The sequence below is a fragment of the Pogona vitticeps genome, chromosome 3, assembly GCF_051106095.1.
Source record: "Pogona vitticeps strain Pit_001003342236 chromosome 3, PviZW2.1, whole genome shotgun sequence".
Classification (NCBI taxonomy): Eukaryota; Metazoa; Chordata; class Lepidosauria; order Squamata; family Agamidae; genus Pogona; species Pogona vitticeps.
Window position 1 is genome coordinate 76,152,432 of NC_135785.1, and position 20,813 is coordinate 76,173,244.

The 20,813-nt window shown below is 39.0% G+C and overlaps 1 protein-coding gene across 5 annotated transcripts in view; it reads left to right on the forward strand.

Annotated features, from left to right (window-relative positions):
• The window catches only part of MGMT (O-6-methylguanine-DNA methyltransferase), a 257,333-nt gene that overhangs the window by 173,177 nt on the left and 63,343 nt on the right, over window positions 1-20,813 (forward strand). For all 5 annotated transcript variants that reach the window (XM_072995404.2, XM_072995402.2, XM_072995403.2 and 2 more), the window contains one exon: window positions 19,645-19,805. In XM_072995404.2, coding sequence (XP_072851505.1) covers window positions 19,645-19,805 — 161 coding nt within the window. The remainder of the gene's footprint in view (window positions 1-19,644; window positions 19,806-20,813) is intronic.

A 20,813-nucleotide genomic window follows, 5' to 3' on the forward strand; every position in this document is an offset into this window, starting at 1 on the left:
ATTTACTTTCCAGTCTTGGGACTCCTGATGGTATTAGACTGTTGTTCCCAGGTGCTTTGAGAAATGCAACAGGTTCTTGGTTGTGTTAAATAAAGCTCCTGGGCATTACAGTCAAATGCATGTATAAGTCCAGGATTGGACTACCTAGCATAGGTATTTTAAAAAGGAAGGAATAGGTTTCTTTTTCTTTGGGGAGGGAGGCTGTAGCATGATATATTACCCTCTGCAGAGAGTACAAAAATTAATGTTTAATTAACCCATTAATAATGTAATGAGTTAAATTTTCTCAGTGTCATATGTTAGCAGCAACTAGTTAATTTCTCAGTTTTTGACATTTAAAGTTAACAAACTTAAGTTTTAATCCTAATAACCAAGTTCTGGTTTCACACTGTGCTAACTAAGGAATGGTGTCTCTACAATGTTGCAGACTCTGGCCATGTAGAACTAGAGTGGTATCCAGTAGTGAAATAACCCCAAGTTGTGTTAAGGCTTTCACATGAAGTTTCTCTTAAAGCGTTAAGGCCAGTAAACTTATTATTACTTTTTGTTATTCATATGTCTATATTTTTCTTCATGCTTGTCTGTCTACCTTATTACAGCTTGAGTTTTTGTGGACACATTATTAAGTGGTGTCATTCTAATTTTTTAAAAGTTTTGTTCAATGTATTTCTGACTGCAACGTAAGTATTTATTTGTCTCATGTGTTGCTGAATTCTAAAGAAACTGATACTTGCAATATGTTTTTTTTGTTTTTTTTGTTTTTTGTTTTTTTTTGTTTGTTTGTTTTTTTGCTGGTACGTTCGTCACTTTTGTGTTGTTGTTGTACCAAAGGACATAATGTTAAAAGGTGGACTTCAATACGGAATTGTGGCTTTCAGACAATAGGCATTGATTTGATTCCTGCGTTCACTTTTAGTATTGACACATCATCAATAGACATGTATCAGGAAATATTTTTTCCTGTGCTGTTCAGTTGGTGTATATTATACCTATTCTATAAATTGCCTCTTAGATTAAACTGGTACGTTGGTTCATTTTGCTTGCTATTCGTAAGTAAAGAGAAGTAGAGGGAATCTGACATACTTGGGAACAGAGAAATTTGTATTATTTATACAGAACAGAATAAACCAATTTACAAGAAAGACATGTAAGTGGCAATGTTATTTATTAATATTGGATGCACACTAATGGAACTTCAACACACTTTCAACTAAACATAGCGCAAAGCAATCAGTTATCACGGAACATACATGTTTTTGAAGATTTTATTGTATTTGACTGCAAAAGTGTGTGTGTGTGTGTGTGTGTGTGTGTGTGTGTGTGTGTGTGTGTGTGTGTGTGTTCTTCAAAAACCCTTTGTTTTATGAATATGGGATATTGTGCTTCTGTAACCACAATTCGAAACAGCAGGAAATGGCCTGATAAATGGAAGAAAAGCAAGTGGCATGATAACACTCAGTTAATTAAATGTTTAATTTTGGAAAAGTTTTGTTCATTGTATTTCTGACTGCAACGTATTTTTTGTCGCATGTGTTGCTGAATTTTAAAGAAAAAACACACATTAGTGTAGACCCCTCCCCCTCCGTATATGTACCTTGGCGGCAAGACTCTCCGTTCAGTTTCTTTCAACCACCGCATTGAGAGCCTCGTTCGTTGCTTCTGTGAGTTATCTAAAACGAAAGAAAAGTCCACTCTTGAAACCTTTAATCTTTCATTATTATTTCTCCTTTTTGCTTCCGGACAAACCAGAAGAGCAAACGCTACTGCTCACGCACAGGAGTCAGCAAACGCTCCCTCAGTGACACACTCATAGCCCATTGGCCCAGGTCATTCACATACCTGTATCTACTGTTTCCGCTCCTCCACGAAGTTGTAGTTCACTTCCAAAAGGACAAATCCAGTGCTATCCTGATAGCTCCATGGTGGCCACGACAACCTTTGTTCCTGCTTCTCCACCAACTCTCACCTGACATCTATCACCTGCCCTGCCTGCCTCGCCTGTTTACACAGAACAAAAGTCAAATTGTCCTGCCCTTCATCTGGCAGTGTGGAGGATTCTGCCTCCCTGATGAATGTTCTCAATCAGGCAAACAAACCCTCAACTAGGAGGGCTTACATGTACAAATGGAAGAAATTTCAGTCCGTTACTACAGCATCTTCACTATACTCAGTCAGTCCTTCCCTATCCAACTGTCCCTCGTTTTTACTTCATCTAAAAACAAAAGGCCTTTCCCTTTCGTCCCTAAAGTTTTATCTTGCTGCAATCGTCTATCATCTGTCACCAGCCTCTCTAGCAGGTCAATTCTCCAGACACCCTACTCTGAAGCATTTCCTTAAAGGGCCGTCACACATATGCCCAGATGTGCCCCCACCATCACCTCAGCAGTCCCTGACAGTAGTCTTTCAATAACTTACAAGGGCCCCCTTTGAGCCCTTAGTGTTAACTCATCTCAGACTACTCACCTCTAAGACATTGTTCCTCGTTGCTATTTCATCTGTTTGTCATGCTAATGAACTTGCAGCTCTATGATCTTATTACCCTTATCTCCAATTTTATCTAGATAAGGTCAAACTGTTTGTAGATATTTCTTTTTTGTCCAAAGTTGTCTCCTAGTTTCATCTGTCCCATCCGTTGGTTCTTCTGTCCTTTTTCTTGTCTCCATCTACTCCTCAGGAAATGATCCTTCATACTTTGGATGTAACAAGGGTCCTTGCTTTCTACTTGGCCCGCACGGAACCCTTCAGGCCTTTAGCTTGACTTTTTGTCAGCTACCAATTCCCTACCCTACTAAAGGTCTTCAAGTGACCTCGCAGAGAATATTTAAATGGGTTATTTCAACCATTCATTTAGCTTACCAGATTGCTCAACTGCCTGCTCCACAATTTGTTCACCCTCATTCTACCAGGGCAGTAGCATCATCTTTGGTGTTTCTTTGTGGTGTTCCCCTTCCAGACGTCTGTGCCTCTGCCACATGGTCACAGCCATCCACGTTTATCAAACACTACAGGTTGGACATCCGGCAGAAATCTGATGCGGCCTTTGGACGTGCTGTGTTATCCTCTACCTTGGCATGACACCCTCCTCCGGGTAAAACAGCTTGTTAGTCACCCAGGGTGTGATTCACAGAGGCCACGAAGAAGAACGACAGGTTACTTACATGTAATTGTGGTTCTTCGAGTGGACCTCTGTGATTCACACATCCTGAACCCGGCCTCTCCACTGTCACACCATGCTTATTTATGTAGCGATTGACCTAACTGAAGGGAGAGTATTGGCACTGAGGTACATATACTGAGGGGGAGGGGTTTACACTAATGTGTTTTTTGCTACCACAGAAGCCGTAGGATATTCCGACAAGGCTCCGCACATGCGCGGATTACCCAAGGTGTGAATCACAGAAGTCCACTCGAAGAACCACAATTACAGGTGAGTAACCTGTTGTTTCCTCATGTGGATACAGAAGGCTGTTTACCTTTAGTCCTTGTAAGATGCAATGTCCTTTTCATTTTTGAGTCCACATTATGGAATCCATGAAAGTTGTTTTTGTTTGCTTGAGCAATGTCTGGAAACCTTGATGAAGCATTTAATAATATTCATTGACCCAAAACCTGTTGGTAAGTATATTAAGTTGCACTAGAGAAGGCGCACTGAATGCATGGCGATTTGGTGAGTCAACTCCTCCATAGGTTTCAGTGATTCAAATTCTAGCTGTGATTTAGTAAAAGGTAAAGTTTCCCCTTGACATTTTTAGTCCAGTCGTGTCTGACTCTAGGGGGCAGTGCTCATCCCGTTTTCAAGCCATAGAGCCAGCACTTGTCCGAAGACAATTTCCATTGCCACGTGGCCAGCATGACTAGGGAATGCCGTTTTACCTTCCAACCAAGGTGGTACCTATTTATCTACTTGCATTTGCATGCTTTCGAACTGCTAGGTTGGTGAGGAGCTGGGACAAAGCAACGAGAGCTCACTCCGTTGCGTGGATTCAATCTTACAACTGCTAGTCTTCTGACCCTGCAGCATAGGCTTCTGCGGTTTAGCCCACAGCGCCATCACGTCCCTTTACAGCGCCACCACTTTAGCATATAAATCACTTTCCTGCCCAGTTGAGAAGGCCATATCTAGATTGTCCTCATCCCTTGCATTGGACTGATAACATGCTGGGATAGCCTGGTATATGTCATCTTCCTAGGGGCTCCCCCCCAAAAAAAACAGCCTTGGGGCCATTTCTTCCCAAGCCCTCCCCTATAGAAGACATCAGCTACCCCTCAATGACTGAAATCATGTTGCGTAGCTCCACATGCACAGCAGCAGTGATAGCAGTAGCACCAGCAAGTCACTTTTAATTAAAGGCTTCCTTTAGTGGTTTCAGGGTATACCCAACTTTGCCCTGTGGTCAAAATCCTGTTGCTTAGCATTAGCACAGTAAATTACACTAGAGTAGGCCCATTGAATCAATGAGGATTTGTTGAGTTAACTTCTCCAAATCCTCATTAATTTAGTGCACCTACTCTAATGGTATTCCTTACACTAAACAACAGGATTTTGGCCACAGTATATTTAGACACCATCTTTTTTCCAAGTAGTTTGATGTAGCATATATTTATCCTCCCAACCCTACATTTTTTCGCAGGGGCAGATAACTTGGGGCCCCCCAAATGTTTCATAAATGTTCCATAAATCCCAGAGTCTATAGCCTCACGTTACTTCCATGAGAATGTGGCTCATATTATAAAACTATTCCTACTTCCAGGCTATATAAAAGCACAAAGACAAAAAGATACAGAATACGTAACTCTCTGATAGTTGGATTTCAAATCCCAGATCGTTCAGCTTTTGATTGATCAGAATATTTCATCAGTTTTGTCTCATACAAGCAAGACTATGGGAGGGAATGTCTGGATATGCTAAGATGCAAATACAGTGGTGCCTCGCTTAACGATGTTAATTGGTTCCATTAAAAAAATCGTTATGTGAAAACATCGTTAAGTGAAACACCATTTCCCATAGGAATGCATTGAAAACCGGTTAATCCGTTCCAATTGGAACAGATTAATGCCTGCAATCATTAGCCCACCTCCTGAAACCTATGCAAACTTAATTTGGTGTTGTTCTGAGTCGTCGTTAATTTTTGGTGTTTTTTTTCTCTCTCATTGAAAAGCATTGGACCGTCGTCCAATGCTTTTCAATGAGAGAGAAAAAAAATCACCAAAAATTAACGAAGACTCAGAATAACACCAAATTAAGTTTGCATAGGTTTCAGGAGGTGGGCTAACGATTGCAAGCATTCAAAACAGGTTTCAAACAGTTTAAGATACTTTTACAGGAGCGAAAAGGGAGATCGGAAAGGGCTCTTTGATCTCCGTTTCCCTTTTAAAGCTCTTTCCTATCTCCCTTTTCGCTCCTGTAAAAGTGTCTTAAACTGTTTGAAGCCTGCTTTAAATGCTTGCAATCGTTAGCCCACCTCCTGAAACCTATGCAAACTTAATTTGGTGTTGTTCTGAGTCGTTGTTAATTTTTGGTGATTTTTTTGTTTTTCCCTCATTGAACTCTATTGTACTGTCCGTCCAATGCATTTCAATGAGAGAGAAAACAAAAAATCACCAAAAATTAACGACGACTCAGAACAACACCAAATTAAGTTTGCATAGGGTTCAGGAGGTGGGCTAACGATTGCAAGCATTTAAAACAGGTTTCAAACAGTTGAAGATACTTTTACAGGAGCAAAAAGGGAGATCGGAAAGGGCTCTTTGATCTCTGTTTCCCTTTTAAAGCTCTTTCCGATCTCCCTTTTCGCTCCTGTAAAAGTGTCTTAAACTGTTTGAAGCCTGTTTTAAATGCTTGCAATCGTTAGCCCACCTCCTGAACCCTATGCAAACTTAATTTGGTGTTGTTCTGAGTCGTTGTTAATTTTTGGTGATATTTTTGTTTTTCCCTCATTGAACTCTATTGAACTGTCCGTCCAATGCATTTCAATGAGAGAGAAAACAAAAAATCACCAAAAATTAACGACGACTCAGAATAACACCAAATTAAGTTTGCATAGGGTTCAGGAGGTGGGCTAACGATTGCAAGCATTTAAAACAGGTTTCTAACAGTTTAAGACACTTTTACAGGAGCGAAAAAGGGACATCGTTAAGTGAAATTCCCCCATAGAGAACATCGTTAAACGATGGGGGAAATTCCTCAAAGAAACCCATCGCTGTGTGAATTCATCGTTGTATGAAGCAATCGTTGTGCGAAGCACCACTGTATGCTGTTTGAAATGCATTTTATCCCAATTTTCAACCCTGAAAATTCAGTTCATCAGATTGCATCAGTCATAGAAAATCTCCTTTAACTCATGCTCAGTGTTCTGAAAGAAACATTGTAGTTTACATATTTACACAAAATAAAGTCAGACAGGGTACCTTCAGTTCTATCATATAGTTCTGCAACGTTTTTTATTATTACATTCATTACAACCAAAAGGAAGGAAAAAGGGAAAATGTAAATAATAGAATTGTGGGCTAAGTGTGTACATCAGTATGAGCTACCATGTGTCTAAAGAAGATTTTGTTTGAAGCTTGCGTTTGTAGAATAAACATTCACATACTGTATAGTTAAAGTAGTGAAATCTTCTGACCACTGAATAATGGATGTTATATGTTTATCTGTCCATCCTTTAAGTGTAAATATTTTGGCAATGGTAAAAATGCAAAAAATATCCAACTGTATCTTATTTATTTCGTTCGTTCATTAGTTAAAATGTTTATATGCCACCTTTCTCCTAAAGGATCCAAGGCAGCTTACAGTAATAACTGAATTATAAATTATTACAATATTAAAAAAGCATTAAACGGGTACCATCTCAAAACTCATAAATAAGCACATATTTAAAGCTCGAGTAAACCTAATGAATAAAATAATCCCTTTTAAAAAATCCTCTTGGTCAACCAGTTGTTTAAAGGAAAGTCTGCCTGAAGAGAAAGGTCTTCATCTGCTTGTGAAAGGAGCAAGGATGGGACCAGACTGGCCTCCCATGGGAGGGAGTACCGGAGCCTGGTAGCAGCAACAGAGAAAGTCCCATGTTCCCATCAAACCAAATGCCTGTGAGAGTGATGGGACCAAGGTAAAGGCCTCTCCTGATTATTTTAGTACAGTGGTGCCTCGCTTTATGATTGCCCCGCATTACGATGGTCTAAATGGGGGAATTTCGCTTTGCGATGATCAGTTCCCTGCTTCAGGAACCGATTCTTCGCAAAACTATGTTTTTCTAACAGCTGATTGGTGGTTTCAAAATGGCCATCGGGTAATTAAAATGGCTCCCCGCTGTGTTTAGGGACGGATTCCTCGCTATACAGGCAGCGAATATGGCCACCGTATGGAGGATCTTCACTGGACTGTGAGTTTTTACCCCATTGGAACGCATTTAACGGGTTTCAATGCGTTTCAGTGGGTTTTTTTATTTCGCTTTACAATGTTTTTGCTTAACAGCGATTTTCCTGGAACGGATTATCGTCGTTAAGCAAGGCACCACTGTACTTGGTAAGCTCATAAAGGGAGAGATGGTCTTATAGGTAGCTTGGACCCAAATTGTTTATAGCTTTATAGGTTAAGACCAGCACTCTGAATTGTGCCCAGAAAGGATCAGCAGCCAGTGGAGGTGCTGTAACAGAGGAGTTCTATGTTCCCTTGAACCAGCCCCAGTTAACTAAGTGACTGCAGCATTTTGGATCTGCTAACATTTCCAAACATTTTTCAAAGGCAGCCCCACATAGTAATCCTGCTGAGATTTAACTAAAGTGCGGGTCACCATGGCCAGATGATATTGGCCGGCAGATAAATTACAAGTTTCAGGGGTGTACTTTAAAGGTGCATGCATGTCCTAAAATATACATAAACCAGTGCATCAACCAAACAGGAACTATTTCCAGACACACCTACATTATCTGCATCAAGTAAACACTGTCTATATTGCAGTTTCAGCATTTAGCTGATGTGGTGAATTCTTTTCTAAATAAATAAAGTGGTATCCCACAGGTTTTTGCTTAAGCAAATGTATCTTTAGGTTTAAAGAGATTTCAGTGTTGAAGCTAGGGCAGATTTCCATTTGGTTAATTTGCACTGTATACTCCAATAATTTCTTTCATTCCATTCCTGTTTTAGTGACATCAGGCTGAGAACTTTCTAATAGACATTTGTAGAGTATGTTTGTTGGTTTCAAGTTCTCTGCAGATTCCATTAATGCGTACAGAGTGTCAAGAGTTGCTGAAGCGCACAAGGCCAACCAACCATCTATGGATACCCAAAGATATTTTATATGTAAATATTGCCATACTGTTAAAAATAATAAAAGTGCTGGTCTTGAGCCATCAATTAGTCTAACAGGTATATCCTAAAATCAAACTTTTCCCCCATTAAACTGGTTGTTTTACAATTAATTATAGTTAATTTAATATGTGCATTTGGGTAAAATTATTATTTCTGAAAAATGATACACCAGGCTAACCTGTCTAGTGAAATTATAGAAGGGAGATTGTTTTTTATTGCTAAATGCTTAAAGTAATCCAAGCAAAAAGTAGTGTCATATGGATGGATGGATTGCATAGTTGTCCATCAATGTTTAGTTACAGGATGTGCTTCCTAATTATTTGTACATGCCAAAAGATATACCACATGACTAAAATCTGGAAAATATAATCCAAAATGAGAGTTGCTTCATCTGAAATGAAAAATGAGGAAGCACTTCTAAATTTTTAAAATACTGAGTTAATACAGAATAAGATAGCATAAAGAACATACAATATCTGTCATAATGTATTCATGATTAATAGAGTCACCTTACCCCAAATAGTCAATTTAAATTAGTTGGCCTGCCAGCCTGCCCTAATAAAAGAAAAGAAACCCCCTCCTGTCTACTCCTCTGGGAGGAAACTTTCAGTTATTCTATTTTATTTTTCCTAAAAGGTACAGTACTACCCGAATTGGCTTTTAAAAAAAAAAAAATTTTTTTTTTTGCTTCCTCCCTCTTATCCTTCTACAGAGGAGGAGAGGAAGGAAGTTTTTATTTCCCAGTTTCCCAATATCATTGAGGGGTTGAGCTGTCTATTTAATCCACTAATAATACCGGGATTTTGAAACCAACTGGTATATTAAAGTAGGAAGGTCTGCTTTGGTTTGATCCCAGTGATAGAACATACTGGAAACCAACTTAAACGGAGCAGTCCTATGTGCACCTAAAAAAGAGTATCTCCTAACAGGGACCCAGAAAGGTCTAGGTAGGAATGCACTGGGGATGGGCTGGTTCACTCTAGCACTTATCTGGTAATTGACAAAAGAGCAAATCAGCCTGTTAACACAGTGGAACTAACAGTGGGCCAAATGCCCATGTAGTCATTCACTGAATCACACAATTCAGCATGCGACAGGTAATATCTGCAGAGATACATAAATTGAAGCAGTTTAACTTGAAATTTATGCTTTTTGTGTAGCACCGCAGTGATATTTCTGTCATTATCTAATAGTTTCTGGACAGTATTAAAACTGCCAGTTGGCAAAAAATCTAGATGAATAATAGCCCCAACAGGTGTAATCTCAGATTAAGACAGCTAATTGCATAGCTGCAAAGGGCCTCCAAACTTAAGTAATTAATCAGCTTTGATATAGAAGACTGGTGATACAAGGGGGTGCTGATAAGTATTGAGCCTTTCCCAGAAAAAATTGAGCTAGGAAGCTATAAATTGCAGGGTGTATTGGCCAATTTGTCTGTATTCATTGGTGCAAAAATCAACTACCTATGATTTTAACTTATCTTTCATGTTCAGGTCCAAAGTGAACATGGCAGCACCTCCAGAAAAGTTCATTGTGGAAGAGAATAGGACCATAATCAAGTTCCTGTTTCTCCAAGGGAAAGGTGCAAAGCAAATCGATGATGAAATGTTACAAACTATGGGTGACAGTGGCTCTTCATATGCAACAGTTAAACCTTGTGTTGTCAATTTTAAAACTGGCCATTTCGGTGTTGAAAGTGAGAAACCCAGTGGAAGGCCTGTTTCTCTCTCTGTGCCCGCAAATGTGAAAGCCATCCATGACATGATCATGGAGGGCTGCCAAATATCAGCCAAAAGTATCGCTATATATCTGAGAATATCACGTGAGAGAGTTGGTGCCATGCTCCACAACGACTTGGAAATGAGAAAGCTGGCAGCAAAGTGGATCCCCAAACTTTTGACAACCAAACAAAAGAGGAAACGTGTGGAGTCATCGGTGGCTGTTTTGGAACATTTTGCAAGAAATGTGTCAGATTTCCTGGGCAAACTGGTAACTGATGATGAGACATGGATCTACTGTTATGATCCTGAGACAAAGGAACAGTCTAAGGAATGGAGGCACAGTGGTTCCCCCAGGCCAAATAAGTTCTGAGTGCAAATGTTGGTGCAGAAGCAAATGGCAACAGTTTTTTGGGATAGAAAGGGAGTTCTGCTGGCGGACTACCTCCAACATGGTTCAGCCATCAGTGCAAAATAATACTGTGCTTTATTGATGAAGTTGAGGCAAAACATCAAGGAAAAATGCTGAGGAAAGCTCTCCAAATGTGTCATCCTGTCGCATGACAACATCTCATCACACACTGCAGGTGAAACTATGGCAAAGCTGAACTCTCTAGGCTTTCAAGTGATGCCCTATCCACCCTATTCTCCCGACTTGGCTCCTTCTGACTATTATTTGTTGCCCAAACTAAAAAAACAACTAAAGGGACAACGATTTGGGAGTGTTCTGGAGGCAACTAATGCTGCAAATGAGTTGTTACACCAGCAGTCGGAAGAATTTTATTTGCAGGGAGTTTAGAAGCTGCAGGACATATGTTGAAAGTGCATTTACTTCCCGGGGGGAATATGCAGAATAGTGTGACAGTTACAGCGTCCTAGCTCAATTTTTTCTGGGAAAGGCTCAGTACTTATCAGCGCCCCCTCGTAAACAACAGATCACCAACACGTTAAACTATCTGGTGTTCTTATTTTTCTTATACAAATCCTGACAAGATGTGTTATTTTTCATGCCAGTGCCTGTGATATACATTAAATTAGAGGACATAGAAAACATCACTACTGTGTATCCCTCTGTAGTGGAAAAAACTAGGGAGTGTCTCATTTGTAATCACACTTAACCTAGGAGTGAGCTGAAATATTCAAATCCATTTCAGGAATTGAGATAGGAACTCAGATTCTTTCCCAGTTACAAATATAAATTACTAATTAATTTTATAAACAATTGCAACAAATGAAGTGATTTCAGCATGGTAAGATCTTTTAATGACTGCATGAATTTTTGTTTGGTCATAATTTTCTGAGTTATTGAACATTTTCAAAGACAGTTGTTGAATTAAATTATATGACAGGAAAGCCATCTAGTTCCTGGACTTTTCCATTCTTCAGTTTTCAGTATATAGCTTGATTTCATCCATTGTTATGGAAGTAGCCTGAAGTTCTTTATGTTGTCTACTAAGTTGTGGCAGATGTGACCCTGGGGAAAAAATTGACTGTACTTTAGGGTAGGGATCCCCAACCCCTGGTCCACAGTCTGCTGCTGGTCCATGGCCTTCGCAGGACTGGGCTGCAGAGACAAATCTCCTGCCCCCCCGCACTCCCCACCCACCCACATGCACGCACGGCCTGCCCACCTGCATGTATGGGTGCCCCGCCCACCCGCATGTGCGTCCAAATGTGTCTCACTCACCCGCAAGCATGCCACACCCATCCATGCATGTGTGCAAGTGCCCCATGCCCATCCGCGAGCGCACCATGGCCCCCTGCAAGTGCGCTACACTCCCTGCAAGCAGGGGGTGCCCCATCCCCCCTGCGCATGGACACCACCACCCCCAACCAGTCCACGATTTGGAAAAGGTTGAGGACCACTGTTTTAGGGTCTTCATTTTTGTATATAATGTTGAATAATATTTAACATTCCAAGGTGCTATCATGTATTCTGATGCAGGATCAATCTGTTAATCAGTAGGATATAATCACAAGTCTTTATACTGTTTCAGTCTCTTAGCTGTCAGTTTCACAGCTATTGCTTACAAAAGCTGGTCACTGTTCTCCCAGTTTGCCGCAAACCTGCCCCGTTTTGCTCTAGATGGCAATGAATTGTTCAGATGATATTTAGAGCACTGCAGGTTATGATGGAGTTCTGATGAAGAACAGCCTGCAATTTAAAAAAATAAAATAAAATAAATGAACTGCATTTCTTGGTGAAGAAACTTAACATTCATAAAACTGCAAAAAGCGAATGGCAATACAAGATTAGCCATAATATTAATCAGTTGCACTAAAATCATCACAGATTCTTGTGTCACCTGAAAAGCCAGTTAGCTGATTATGGCTTTCTTGTCCTGTCGGGGGGGATGTAATTGGTTGGTCTCTGACAGACGCAGAGTCCTTCTTTGTACATTCAGGATCAATATTTTTAAATTCTTTTATTTGTTTATTTTATTTATTTATTTTTTGCATAAGAACACGCAGTGTGTGAGTGGCTTCATATGGGGTGTTATGTAGGCGCCTCGGCTCTCTTGAGGCATTTGAGACAGTGTCACTGTACCAAACCCTAAATGTTTTACATTCCAGTGGAATATCTGACATACTTATAGTACAGACACTGGGTGTCATTGTTCATGCTTTTAGTGCTTTTTGACTTTAGCTATAAGGCTTACTGAGTTCATGTACAGATAACGGCAACAACTCCCAAATTCTTTGGCACCATGCTTCTTTTCGATTTTCGGAAAGCTCACCCACCTCCTGCTTCTCCTTTACCATAATCCAGTCCACTTTTAACAAAATCAGTTCCTAATTCCGTTCATAATTTAATGTTAATGTAATTAATGTAATATGTCTGTTGTTATACTGAGTGGAACGAATCGTGTGTATCTAATTTAGAGTCTTGTTTCTACCATTGCGTAATGCTATTTGATACCTAGAAGAAAGTTTGCTAGCTTGTGTCATTCACAGGCTCCAGTGCAATGCAGCTTAGCTTCATGGAGTAAAATGCCAGTGACTGTTGTGATTCATACAAGCAATATGTGGCCTAAACACCCACCCTCTGAACAGGCCTTGCTTTTGATGAGAGCCTAGGTAAAGGTAATGCTTGAGGGGTAGTGCCAGATGGTAATTGTTTGGTATTGAGAGGGAAAACTTGCAGCTGAAGGGTATGGCCTAGGATGGAGAACTAAAGAAAATAAATGAGTAAAGTCAGGTGTGCATATTAAAGTTGCCCTGAAGCAACTATTCACATCATTAGTTGCCTATGATAAATCTGACCTTGGCACTGTTACAGAAGTCTTGTGCCATTCTGTAAGGACAAACCATTCTGAAACTTTTTCTAAGGAGTAAAATGGCAGGCTTATGTATATATGATTTTCTGTCAAGGTAGCTTGGGTTTGTATATATTTGTGTACTGTCCATAGAGGTCTGAGCTAAATGTGCACTGGTATGCTAAAGAAGGTCTGGATGGTTTATTTTTAAGAGCTAGTCACTCTTTCTTGTTCTGAAAGAGCTTTTCCACTGATATGTTAATCATTTTTGCGGCTTCCCAAAAGAAATTCCCTAGATAGGATCTTTCTTTATACATTGATCTAGTAAAAGCCCTAATTTTATAGGTCAGTGGTATAGGTGACCTAACAGTATTTACTCACCTTCCACACTACCAATCGAGTTTTTACAACTGTGGCACTGATTTCTTCCCACCCCACCCCATACAGACATACCTATCTCCTGTCTGAGCACATATAGACTAGACAGCTCTACTCAGGTTTATAAAGAGTACATATCAACTTGTATCAGTGGTGTAGAATGTAGAAACAAATGCGCCTTTGGTGCCATAAGTAGTGACAAAAAGGTCTACAAAAAGAAATATGCTATATACATTCTGTGACAGTATTTGCATCCTTGTTTGTGTATACATTTTCTCCTGACCAGTGTACTGATCTTGAGAACCACCTACATGTTTTAAAAACATACATAATATGTACTTCAACTTTGTAGGGAGTGTGGTGCCATTGTAATATTGAAATGATTCAAAACCAACAAACTCTGTAGCTTCATAGTTATAACATGTTATTTATAATCCTGTGTCTCTGTCACATGATAACTAAAATATCTGATGGTGAGTTTTGACGGAGGTATATTAATACAATTTCTATTAAAAAGACCTGCATGCATAATTCTACACCTAGTCAGTTGTTTGTTGTCTGTGTGTTCATTTGACTTTGAAGTGCATCACTCAGTCCTTTTATTGGGCTACAATCCTTTGCATTTGATTAGGTTGCTGGAAATCCCAAAGAATGCAATAGATTGTACACTGTCAAATCATGTGTGGGATTAAAGTGAAAATTATTCAGAGTTTCCTCAGTAAATCTTCAAATTTTATACTAATAACTCAACAACTGTCTTTGAAAATAATTAGGTATTATTGAAAGGTTGTCCATGCAGTTCAGTTTTGTCAAAAGACAAAATCCTTATTGCTAATATACAGGCATCTTGTTTACAATAGGTTAATTTAAAATGGGGCAAAATAACCTGACTTTCCTATGGGTATTAAACTTCTTGAAAAGCTGTTTTTATTCACTGATATATGATTAAAAAAACAAATACAACATAGACATAAGGCTATCTGAACTCTTTATTTGCCAGATTTACAATATTAATAACACTCTTTCTAGAACTTGTCACATCAAGTAAAAGATCTTCATTCCAGGGTGTCTTTTGGGACCAAATTGAGACTGGATGCATGCATCTAATAAATTGTAGTCTCAAGTAGTCATTTTTGTAAATAATTAGCTTCAGTGGAAGAATAAGTTAGCATATTGTATGCTTCTACCGTGTTTCCCCGAAAATAAGACAGGGTCTTATATTAATTTTTGCTCCAAATAAAGCATTAGGGCTTATTTTCAGGGGATGATTTATTTTTTTCATGTATAACAATCTACATTTATTCAAATACAGTCATGTCATCTTCTGGTTGCTGCACAGTGGTGGAGGGTGAGCTTTCACTTAACTAGGGCTTATTTTGGGGGGTAGTGCTTATATTACGAGCACCGTGAAAAATCATACTAGGGCTTATTTTCAGGTTAGGTCTTATTTTCAGGGAAACGGGGTAATATTGCAAATGTACATACTGCAAACTTTCCTATTAATCAACAGTCAAACACTGTAAGTTGGGTCTCATACATAATGAATTGTGCTTAAGCCTCCTGGGTTTCATTGATAGAAAAATAAGAAAAAACACAAGTGTGGTAAGCTTTTGAATAAAATTTAACTAGATTGCTCTGCATCCTGTAATTGTTTTGGAATCATTTGGGACTAGACAATTCATCTGCAATTTTGGAGGTTGTTTTGGCTTCATCTATCAAAGAAGACTATTTAAATGACATTAAGGTGTTGATGCAACAGCCTTTTTTATTTCTACACAGAATGATAATATTAGGTGTTCCGTGCATTTCTACATTATACGGTTAGAAAACTTTAACAGATAATGGTGGAGGATACTTTAAAGTCCTATTTTTAAATATAAAATGCATTATTATTGTTGTTGTTTAAATCAGTTCTGGAAATATAATTGGCAGATGGTGTAAAAATGCTTTCAGTAAATAAATTAAACATCCCATATTAGAAACGGTGATTTAAAAGTCACATCCATGTGTAATCCTTGCTCCTCAGCTAGATAGCCAATACTGAATAAGATATGAAAGCCATGAGAGGGAGATGTTAAAAGACCAGCAGTCATGTTGTCTCTGGCTCTTTAAGGATTGAGGCTGGGTGGGCATGGGAGATCAATGGCTGCAGTTGGAGCTGAAAGTGTATTGGAGCAAGTTGCTCCTCTAGTGATCTGTCCATGGTCCTGCAAGCCCTATGTCCAAGCAGTCTTATCTAGTAGATCCTGGTCCTTCATCCACAGTCTCTTTTACTTTCTGTGCATACCCAAAGGTGATATCTACCCTGTAGTCAAATACTGTAATGCATTATTCACTGGACTGGCCGTGTTGACTGTACCACCTCTGTCCAGTTCTTCAGTCTGCTGACTGGACCTCTGGACTTCTTGGATGTTTATGGAACTTGCCATCCTCAGGACAGGACATGCAGCTAGTTTGAGGCAGAGGGTGGCAGATTTAGAGTGCCATGTTCCAATCGTAATATTGTTAGTCTACTGTCCCAGTGTAAAGTGTCTCTCTGTTTACATGTCAAAGTTCTTGTTGCTCAGGGTTTGCAGAATTTGATTCAGAAAGAAGCTGTTCTTCAGAGATTTTTGAGAAAGAAACCAAAAATCTGTCTCTTCTAATGAAAGTACTAATAACAGTTTCCAAGTAACTCACCACCATCACGACCACCATAGTAAAATACAAATCTCCTCCATCATAGCTTAATTCTCTGTGATTTTGTTATAAGAAGACTAGGTAGAGATTCCAGAGACGATTCTGAGAAGAAAAACTGTGTTGTGTGATAGTGATGCATACTGACATTTACAAATGTGGTGGGGTGGCTTTCAAATGCTGGTGCTCCTTCTTTGTCTGCAGACTGAATCATCCAGAAACAAACATCAAAAATCGTATTGACTGTCTGAGCTCTTTTTCTGTTGGTGCTACTCATGTTTCACCAAGGATGATAATGTGGCACTGCAGTTTTTTGGAACAGAACGGGGAGCATCTTTCTTGCCCATGCTGATAGTAATAGAGCAAACAAAACAAAAAAACATGGTCTCCTGAAAGTGGGCCCTTTGCATATTTTGCCATGGCAGGGGTTGAGAAGACTGATACATGGAAATCCTTTTCCTGCTTGGTTAAAGCCTATATACTTGGTGGTGAAGAGGCAAGAAGTTTTTAGATATCAGTACAAGGCAATGAATCATTATTTGGATGTCCTGCCCACTGGGGAAAGGTCCCAAGAATTTGTGAGTAAATTGGTAATAGTTACTAGAGAAGGGCACAAACCTGAAAAATGGTAGTTTGTGATCGTTCGTGGTTAGTCAAACTAAGACCCATCAACCACCACAAATCAATCAGAAAAACAAACTGATTTGGTTTTCAGTTCATGCCAGGAGGGGGAGGGGCTACCTGCTCCCGTTGCGGCATGGCAGCAGAAGAAGGCAGGCCAAGTGTTTTGGGCAGTGGGAAGGGGGCAGGTGGGCCATCCTGGTTTGCCAAAGCAAACAAAGCTCCAAGGGGGGAAAGGTTGGTGTTTCATTTTGCTTCAGAAAATGGGATCCCCAAACCAGGTCATGAACCGAACTGTGAACCAGCTTGGTCTGTTGGATTTTCTAGTTCATGGTCCAGTTCATGCCCATCTCTAATAGTTACTGTTTATGGACTTCAGCATTTGAAGCCCAACTGGCAACCATTTTTATCAAGCGTATCTTGGCACAGCTGTCAAATTTTTTACAGTACATGACTGTTCTTGACTATATAAAGAAACTATGAGTATATCAGTCACGCATAAGTGATCGTAGCAAACTATGAGAATGGAGACTTGCATTCTAATGCTGAGTATACGGTATGTTTAAAGTTTTAAGATAAATGCTAACTACTGTTAACAGTATCCTTTTAAGAATAGTGAACTGGTTAGAGTTGCTAAAACTAAAATTTGAATTTCAAATAAATGTGGATATGTTCTAAAATAAAAGTATTTTCTGTCCCAGAGAGTTCTGGCATAAGCAAATTCAGCCAAGTCTGTGGTTTTAGATTCCTTGTAAGAAGAGGAGGAAGACAATAGTAGGGGTAAAATAAATGATAATAAGATAATTAATTCCAAGTAGGCAATGGGCCTGGATTTCTTAATAAAACTATGGGATTTTCTAAAGGCTTGCCTCAGGAACAATGGACATGCTTCTATGCATGCATCCATCCATATAGTGTTTTGTATATTTGTTTTGTTTTTGTATTGGAATGTATTTTATCTTGTTATTGCATTTTTTAAAATTTTGTTTAGCCAAAACCCTAAAAGGTCTCGAATATTTTAGTTGCAGCCCTCCTCTCCAAAGAGGGGAATGAGGAGTGAGCCTTCAAGCTCATTTAGGCCTTTAAACCAGGTCATATTTCATCTCAGTATTATTAGGCTGACCTAGATGGCAAAACAGTCTTAAAGCGTATCCTAAAGTGTAAGGTCTGCCCAAGCCACTTCTGACCAAGCATGGAAATTACATCCACCTAGATAATATTAAACTATTTGTACCCTGCATTGAAAACGTCTAGAGAAGGCAAAGAGCATAGTAAGATGCACAACAGAAAGTCTTTAGAAACTGTCTTCAAGAAAGGAATTTGGCTTAGTGTCCTTCAGTGTGTTCCCTGTATAGCAAATAGGAGTTCATTAAGTCCACAATTCTTCTTGTCTCTAAATCGATACAATTTTGTGCTACTTAAGATAGTTGTCTTGGTTTCTCTATACAGTGGGGTCTCGACTTACGAACGGCTCGACATACGAACGTTTCGACTTACGAACCGCTCTCATAGGACTATATGGACTCGACTTACGAACTTAGATTCGAGTTACGAATTCTTTTTTTCCCTTTTTTAAAAAGCTAAGTCATCTTAGGTTAAAAGGAAAAAAGAAAAAAAATATCCCCCTCTAGTGGCAGAAGGCGGAATAGCAGCTTCCCATTCATTTCTATGGACGAAAAGAGCAGATACGGAATAAATGGTTTTCAATGCATTCCTATGGGAAATGCAGATTCGACTTAAGAACTTTTCGACCTGAGAACTGCCTTCCAATACGGATTAAGTTCGTAAGTCGAGACCCCACTGTACATCTGGGTTTCATTGAAGCTTCTACTGAGTTGTGAAAATGTATGCTAAGTGGTTTGGCAACTAAATAGAATTGATATGGTGCAAGAACTATCTGAGTCACAAAGTGGGAAACATAACTTAGTGAATGAAACTTAAATCAATCTACTCTATTTGATGTTTTGCTAGCTATTGACTTATTTATCATACATAAATAAGTAAATTGCATACATGTCTTTTTCATATACCATTGATATGTGCTAACTATGTATAATTTTCAGAGACAAACGACTTAATTGCACCTAGGCAATGGCTGAAAATCTTGCAAGTTACTGGAAGTAATTACTGCATGCTTCTGTGACATGTTTAATTAAATTGTAGTCTTTTTCTGCAGAAATTAACTTCTTATTTTGTTCCTTTTTTAACTTCGTAGTTATATCTGTTTCACTGTGCCCATTATTCATGTATAAGTGTGTATTTTCAGACAGGTAATATACTGTTTTTTCTTAGTTAAAGGCTAGGAAACTTTTACTGCTGCTGTTTAGATAAATTTCAATCATGCCTAAGCGAGCAAAGGAAAAGCATGTTGTCTTTCAAAAAGACACATTCTTGGATTCTCAGTTTTGAAATTGTTTCTATTATGTTGATACTTATACTAGAGATTTAGACTCCCTCAAACTTGAATAATACGACATACATATAAGTAAGGATTTCATTTTTCACCCCACATTATTATGCAGATAATACTATGGTCTTGTATTTGGGGCAGAAGATTTGCTTTGTGTGAGGTTTCTTAATAAATAATAATGTTATTTCCAACATTCTTTTTTTAAAAAAACAAGCACCAGGTTTTTGTAATTAAACTGTGTAATGTATTAAATTAATCTTTCCCTTCTTTCAGCACTATGAAGAGCTCAGTGTCTTGTGAAGTACATGAAGCCCCAGAGGAAATGGCAGAGCCTCTGAAACAGTGTACAGCGTGGCTTCGGGCCTACTTTTGCGAACCCTGGATGACCGAAAAGCTTCCAGTGCCTCCTTTCCACCATCCTCTTTTAGAGCAAGGTATGCATACACAGTAGTATCATATTCTGCATTTCTTCTGCTTCTGCGATTCACTTATGCAGCTAAGAGAATGTTTGAATGGATGAACCTCATGCACTGCAGCCAATTATATGTTTAAATGACCAAATGACATTGGCAGCAACCAGTTTGAACAGGTCTTTTCCTGTGGAGTCCGTACCCTTTCTTTTTGTTATCCTCAGCCAAGATGCATCATCTCTTAAAATGTCAATTGCCCCTTCACATAGAGCCTACTCTGGTCTTATACCTCCAGAATGTTCATATATGAGGAAGATTTTACTAGAAACTCCATAGAAATTGGAACTCTGTGGGATTTTCAATAAGAACTTACTCTCAGTATTATGTTATTCTCTTGAATTCTTATGTTCTCTGGGTTGCATATTCATTGCATATTTTTTCCTATTTTCGGACTTTGTAGCAGGTATTTTGATCATTTTGGAATTTGCGCATACTCTTTTGTTGCTTTTATTATGGGCATGATTTTATTGCCTGCAAGTCACTGGATGATCCTGTGTATAATAAAGTAATCAACATGTTTCTTTTTTGGAGCAGAAGTGTATTGTTATGCACCATTGCCTCTAGATCCCTTTCTTCCACCCTAATGCTGATCTAAATGCATATTTAATCACTACCCACATTTGGATGTGGATTTATCTGTCCAGCTGCTTGAACCAGAAATGTGATACTCATTCAAATCTGTGTTCTCTGAATTTAGTGTTTTCCAGAAAAGTAAAACCGACAAAGCAAAGATGAAGTACAGTTCATTAACCTACAATATGAAACTTTAGGTTCTGTGACAGCAGTCCTCTAATTTGTTGTAGCAATTCAGACACTAGCAGGATTTAATGGGAGGAGAAGGGGATGGCAGGACTATCTTGCCCTTATCTGCTCCATGACAAACAGAAAATTAGCAGTTTAGTTTTTTCTTTCTATGATGGTGTCATGACAGGATGTACTTAAGCTGCTAAACTTGGTGCACTGGGCAGCTAT